Source organism: Tachypleus tridentatus, chromosome 3 (assembly GCF_004210375.1).
Source record: "Tachypleus tridentatus isolate NWPU-2018 chromosome 3, ASM421037v1, whole genome shotgun sequence".
In the NCBI taxonomy this organism is placed as follows: domain Eukaryota; kingdom Metazoa; phylum Arthropoda; class Merostomata; order Xiphosura; family Limulidae; genus Tachypleus; species Tachypleus tridentatus.
Window position 1 is genome coordinate 76,896,596 of NC_134827.1, and position 7,585 is coordinate 76,904,180.

At 36.2% G+C, this 7,585-nt stretch overlaps 1 protein-coding gene across 1 annotated transcript in view; it reads right to left on the reverse strand.

The window, feature by feature from the left end:
- LOC143247246 (dipeptidyl peptidase 4-like) overlaps nt 1–6,554 on the reverse strand; it is a 67,204-nt gene extending 60,650 nt beyond the window's left edge. The window contains 1 exon segment of the mRNA XM_076494964.1: nt 6,231–6,554. Coding sequence (XP_076351079.1) covers nt 6,231–6,299 — 69 coding nt within the window. The 5' untranslated portion in view covers nt 6,300–6,554.
- Nucleotides 6,555–7,585: the final 1,031 nt, after the last annotated feature.

The window sequence follows — 7,585 nt, forward strand, 5'->3', positions numbered from 1 at the left end:
GTTGAAGAAATACACACTTGTTTCGTAGAACTGTTTGTTGATACGTATTTAAATTAGGTGTAACGTATTTTATCGAAGATACAGATAGTTTGTATATTATACATCTGCGTGTTCTTACGTCACGACGGATACGTGTTTGACTTCCATATTAAATTTCATGGAGAGCCATCTGTTTACAGTTTTGAAACATTACGTACAACAGGAATTGCGTGTGTTATTAATTAAAATGTATTCAGGTTTGTTCAAGAAGTTTCTCGCACCAACGTACAGCCGTCTCGAAAACCATAGACTCGATAAAAAATAACAACAGTCACCGAATAGTGGAATTTGACTGCCACCCTTATAACGCACTGACAGCCTTAAAGTGCAGTGTTCGACTTTTCGCTAATAAGCAGAGAACCACGAACCTTCAGGTTCACATTTCGTGCTTACATCCATCACGTATTCTGATAGGACGTGTAACTCCAAGAAACCTCTAAGGAATAGTGGGTACCAGAAGGAAAGTTGTAAACAAACGCTTTGCTGCAAACAGACAGACGTAAGCGACTTTAAGGGAGTAGGAATTAGTAAATACGGTATAAATGTCTGTTTCCTAATAAAGAGGTCATTGTGAAACATCACATTTATCGAACGTTTCAGCACGTTCAACATAAAGCGCACATCCAAGTATGGCTATACTTTGGTTGTTATATAGATACAACTAAAATATATGTTATGCTGAAAAGTATTAATCTGAGAACAGAGTGGCGAAGTCAGTACATGTAACAGAACTGAAACAAAACTCACAACCACATATGTCACTGGTCACTCTATACAACAGAATAGGAACAAAACCCACAACCCCATGTGTTATTGGTCATTCTATACGATATACTAGAAACAAAACCCATAACCCCATGTGTCACTGGTCACTTTATAGAATATACTAGAAACAAAACCTACAACCTCATGTGTCACAGGTCATTCTATACTACAGAATAGGAACAAAACCCACAACCCCATGTGTCACTGGTCAAGCTATATATATAGTAGAAACAAAACCCACAACCCTATGTGTCACTGGTCACTCTATACAACAGAATAGGAACAAAACCCACAACCCCATTTGTTATTGGTCACTCTATACAATATACTAGAAACAAAACTCACAGCCCCATATGTCATTGAAAATGTTGTCACGAACGTGTTTGTTTTGTTTTGTTTTCAACCTTCTCTCCTGCAGATAGAAGTCTCTGAACGACGCTAGTTTATTTAATTGCATCTGCTGACCACTGGACGGGAGAAACCATCATGGTGGTAAAGTTTCTACATGGAGCGGTGGTTGGGACACTTGCGTGTCACTAACTTATAGGCCAGTATCGAACATACTCGCCCTTTCAGCCGTGGGGACATTATATGTGAGGTCAATTCTACATTTCGTTGATAAAGAATAGTCCAAAAACTGGTGGTAATGATGTTGGATATTTGCCTTCTCTCTAGTCTATCATTTGAAACTTAGGGACAATAATGCAGATAACCCTCGAATAGCTTGGCGCGAAATTTAGCAAAAGAGGCGATTTTATCGTAGTAGTGTGGTCTGGAGGTTTCATCAAAGATAAATACAATAGTTATTATCAAGTGTATTAAACTGGGTGTAATTTTATGGATTTATTACGCTAAAAACCTGGGCTCAATTTCCCCGCGTTTGATACAGCAGATAGTCCAATGTGACTTAGCTACGAAATATACAAAAAATGTGATTAACTATGATTTGTAAATAATTCATGTTCACTTATAAGACAGTTACATTGGCCAAGAGGTAAGACAAGCTGAGACAATGAAATTTATCTTGTAAATATATTTTAAAGAGTTTTAAACAGTGAAATGGTCTAGAATAAATTACATTGTATTTAAAAACTAAGATACACGTGTTTAGGGTTAGGTTGTGGCAACTGAAAACGACCAGTCGAGACTTTGATATAAACTAAGTCGTAATAAAGATTGGTAAGTAAGAGTTAGTCTTAGATCGTCTAATTTACTAACCATGGCACCAATAAAATAATGAATGCCATTTGTCTGGACTCTAGGGAAATATAAATATACCCGTGATTTTAGACGCTCTGCTCACACACTGTGATGACGTAGTCCAATACAAAAGCGTACTTCAAATATGTTCCGAAGACCTTAGACGATGTCGAAGCAAGAGATAGTTGTGTACCTGGTAACCATGACAAACCATGATTCGCGAAATTGATTTAACTACGCGTCACACAGAAGGACTGTGCTCATGAAAATGTTATAAACCGCTAAAGGAACCTGGTTTTGGTTCGGAAACCTTGTGTATTGAGTATTATAGTAGAGAATTAGTTTGAGTCCAGAATATTTCGACATATTTAATATTTAATGTATAAATAAAGCTTCGTTGTCGTTCGTCTTGCTAAACGAGGAATTATACAACTAAAGAAGTTGGGCGATTTGCCCTAAACAATCCAAGTGGACGAAAAGGTCGATAAACCTGACGGTTGGACTTTACAGTTCATTTTTATACTGTATATTAACATTAACCAAACCTATGTTATAAGTATTTATTTTGTTCTAAGAAGGACATACAATTTATAGCAAACCGGAAATAAAACCAGATAAATTTGTTTGAAAAAGCAATGATATAAAATTAGGATATTTATAACAATCACTGTAAATTGAATAATTGGTTCTCCTGAAGAAATCAATCAAGATTTGGGTCTCCTTTAAAAACCATGACAGCTTTTGTATATGATCCTGTGTGTAGACTCCTTAACAAGAACAGTGATATATAAACAGTCGCCAGGTTTGAGTAAATAATTAATAAAGTATACTTGATTTAAAAGTGTTAAAGTTGCACAAGAAACGTCAAAAATTTGGATTTATATTTTACGTAAACAATTGACAAAATCAATCTGCTCTTTAAGATTAAATGAACTAGATTATTTTAATTAATATAACTACTACTTCATATTTTATTTATATTATAAATCAGCAGAGGACGCTTCACGAGCAAAAGACCTAAACTTCAATATTTTACGACAGAACTTGGGATCATAATAATCTGATACTGTTGCCTTCAATGTATTAATCGTTTACACACATCAACGTTTTTCGTCGTTAGGTTTGTCGCATTCGCAAACTTTGAAATATTACTTTAGTAACATTGTTGAACACTAGACAGCGCGAGTGACACTTATACGTAAGTATAGCAGATTTTGTTTGTTTCGGAAACATTAGCAGAAAGCTATATAGGACTAGAGAGAAAGTAGTCAACTGTTAAGGTAGTCTTCTAATCAAAATAATGGGATTTAGCTTTCACTTATATAACGTACTGATATACCAATGTGCAGAGCGTATTTTTATGGCAACTGGTCGCAAACCATGAATATTTTGCTTCATAATTCGACACTCGCCAGTTGTGCTTATTTGTTGGAGCAAACATAAGTAGGATGGCATGGCTAGGTGGTTAAGGCATTCGACTCGCAATATGAGGGTCGCAGATTCGAATCCCCGTCACACCAAGCATGCTCGCCCTTGTGTAGCTGTGCGCGAAATTCAAAAACAAACATAAGTAATATATATCAGTAGATCTGGGTTTGCTAAGACGCTGGTGCCTCGATTATCTGCGCTGATTATACAAAGCAGACAGGTAGAATAGTGTGCTTTGGACGTGACATCTTTACGACGTTGCAAGGTTATTGTCAAGATGCATGGTTGTCAAACAGAGCACGACTGGACTTGGTTGCCTATGCTGCAACAATGTCATGAGGCTCCAGAATTATTTCATATAACGTTTTCAACCTTCCATACAACTAACTGTTCAAAATTCATAAATATGATGAGCAAAAGAAGTCAGATAAACCCTCGTTGAATCTACACAGCTACTTGTTTCGTTAAAATTAAAAGTTGAATAAAAACGTAGTTCAAAAACTGGTGAAACAAAACTGGTAAATGTTTAAGTTCAAAAGTGAAATACGTGAAAACTTTACTTTAATCGCTAGTTAAATTTCTTTCCTAATAAATACAGTGTGTGTGTGTTTTTTCCACGCAACGTAAATTGTTACTGAAGTTGAGTCAGAAGAGACCCATTTAGCAAGTAATTTCAAACATCTCACTGAAGTTTAAAGGTATTACGAGTAAATGAACCATTTTCTGTGTGCGTTCCTGTGATTTCGGTAGAATAGCTGACACACGTGCAGAAACGGAAAAATTGTATTAAAAATTTTGAATGCGCGCTAGTTATACTTACACATCTTCTAACATCATTTTTAATTGTATGTGTGCTCTCTTATAACAAAGCCACATCTGGCTATCTGCTGATTTCACTTAGGATAATCGAACCCCTGATTTTAGGGTTGTAAATCCATAGATTTACCGCTGTCTTTTTAAATTGTAATTATTTAGGTTCACGTTTTTGGAAGTCCACTTGTTAACATTTGAGAGCTGCTAATGGCACACTGAGTAGGTAAGGTGGTTAGATATTTGTTTGTTTCTTTAAAGAGAAGCCCAAACTTACACCATGGACTATCTATGCTCTGCTCACCAAGGGTATCAAAACCCAGTTTTTAACCTTTTAAGTCCGCGGACATGTCGCTATGCCACTGGGTGGGGTCGATTCTGTTTTAAAATTTATTGTTATGCTAGGCAAAATTTCGCCATAGACAAAGTGAAACACATAGACCTTATAGAGGAAAAAATGTCGTATTTCCTTAAATTCCTTATATTTTCAGTAACTCTATCAGATTGTATTCACAGATGGTCAGATAGCTTTGAGAACATTCAAACATATATCACAACCTGAGTGTTATTCTAAACTACTTTTACTTAATCCATTTAATTACAGAGCGGATATCTCTCTTGCTTAACGACTGGTGAATTGGTTACAGTAATACATTTGGAGTAATTTGTTTATGGTAAAGTTACTAAGGCTATATACTGCTGTTTCTATACTTAAAATACTGAGTAAAAGGAAGATAGGCGGTCAGCAACACCTAGTCACTCAATGTTCATGCTAGGTGATTGACAGTCACTCTTATAACGTATCCAAAGGTCAAAATGCTGGAAATATTTCGCGGTGTCGCACGGATTGCGTACTTGTTTCGCCAGCTCTGTCGTGTAGTGTGTTCTGCCACAGGGTAACCCACGTCGTCTTGCCAGCTCTGTCGTGTAGTGTGTTCTGCCACAGGGTAACCCACGTCGTCTTGCCAGCTCTGTCGTGTAGTGTGTTCTGCCATAGGGTAACCCCCCCCCACGTAGTCTTGCCAGCTCTGTCGTGTACTGTGTTCTGCCACAGGGTAACCCCTCCCACGTAGTCTTGTCATTTTTAACTTCGGTTAAAACTTCTTTTTTGTCATGAACTTTTGTTTTCAGAAGTTTGGGGATATTTTTAATTTTCAAAAATACAAACTACCTCTCGCATCTGGTGTTTTTATATTAATGTTTGTTATTCTCGACAGGTGTACATGTCAAAGTTCCGATATTTCATGTAATGGAAATGTAGGGACAGTTCGTGAGCCCACGCCCTTGCAACCTGTTGTTGTTGTTTATTTGTTTTTAAAAAGAGCGAGAGATTTAAAAAATGAACCAGTCTCTCAGCAAGTAGTGGAGTGGATCGTAGGTTCAACGTTGAAAATGAAAAGTACGGTATGAAGCCATGTCTTCACAAGAACAGTAGAATATGTAAACACGTTTCGAACACGGTTTATTCGTCAGGCTTAACGGGATATACGTTTTATTAATTGGTATACACTTTCGTAATGAAAACATATATTGTTTACTATATTACATAATTAACACTGTTCCATTTCTATTTAGTTTTTAGCATTATTACTCGAAACTAAGTCATTCAGGTCCTAATTCCTAAATAAACAGAAACTGCACCATCAGTGAAGGATATGTTTGACATATCATATATATACGTGTGCCTGCAGTAAAGGATATGTTTGACATATCATATATATACATGTGCCTGATCTCTTCGTTTAATTAGTAATGAAAGTTTCATGGGCTACATAATCGTTTCGTTTTGTGTAAAAAAACGTTTCGGTTGGAGTAAAGCTATAAATAAAGGTTTCCCAAGTTTTACTTATTTGAATTAGATCATACAATTTATAGGAAATGTTTAAAGCAACACTATGAAATTGTCTTATTTAAAAAGAAACTCCTGAGTAAACATCTGTTTACATTCTGCTGTCCTGTTAACGTAACGTTATAATAAAGCTACCTACCACTTCCGGTACCACTGTAGCAGATTGGCTTGGCTGTCCATTAGAAGCTTTCTCTTCTCGACCAGTCATAATGCTTCTCAGGTAGACTGAACACGAATGGTGGTTTCTGTAACTCTTTAGTGTTTGTGGTATCAAATTTTCTCCCCTCAACCACACATGAGAAATAGAGCAGAAATAGCTAACCTTTACTTGTACGCAAATAGAACTACGTAGCAGCAGTTGAAGTTAAAAGAAAAGGTTACCTAATATTGAAAAATCTTTCTCTCTATAAATCTGCGATACCTTCGACTTTACGTATCGTTAGAATGTGTTTGCTAACGCCATCCCCCGTCAATAAAAACCTCACGTAGGCGTAACGCGGCGAAGTCCGCTTGGTGGTGTTGTACCGTAGTACAGGTTTCGAAGTGAGAGATTTTGATTGGTCGAGAAAAGAACGAAAATTGAGTTTAAAGCAACAGTGAACATTTTCCGAAACTTTCAAAGAAAGTCGATGTCTTTTTGGTGTAAATTAATTAATTGTCTCTTGCAGCGTTAGCGCAAATACTTCTAAATAATAAATCATTATTATTTAAATAATATTACGCAATTATTATTATTAAATACATTATTACGCAAATAATAAATCGTAAACTATCTTTTGTTTCAATCTACATCAATTGTAGTAATTAGAGCGGTAACATTTCGGATTCAACTCTTATTGCTGAAACAGACAATTTATTACAAGTCCAGAAACAACTCTAGTTACTAGAACGACAGAAGCGGTGGGGTTTCGGATTTTTTTTTTTTTTTAATTATCATAGCAAATCCATTGTTGTTTTGGAATCAACTCTTGCGTTAAGAAACGACAGATCAGAAATAAGCGAAATCGAATTTTGAAACGAAATATCGTTTACTGAAAGAATTATCGAAATAGATGTTCGCTACGATAGTAATGAGTTGAGAAACCGTCTCTACGATAGTAATGAGTTGAGAAACCGTCTCTACGATAGTAATGAGTTGAGAAACCGTTTATAAGCAGTGATTAAAAGTGGGGGAGTGCTCCTAGCTACATGAAGAAACAGACAAAGGAATCTGAAACAATACTACAGGGTAACTTAAATAATGTGGGAGGGGGACAACAACACGGAGCACTTGTTTATACATCAAAACCAGTCTTCATCAGACAAAATAGAAACTGAGGTTTGCTATCTGTAATTAGGTGTATCTGGGAACGTTGGTCGTGTCGAATTTTTTACCTTATCACTCACAAAGACATCGAAGGTCATACAGTTCTAGTTATCATTAGAATTAATAGTACAGTTGTATTAATATGATTCTGGGCTCTATAACGTCGTTATTGTTCATGCAGCTATGTA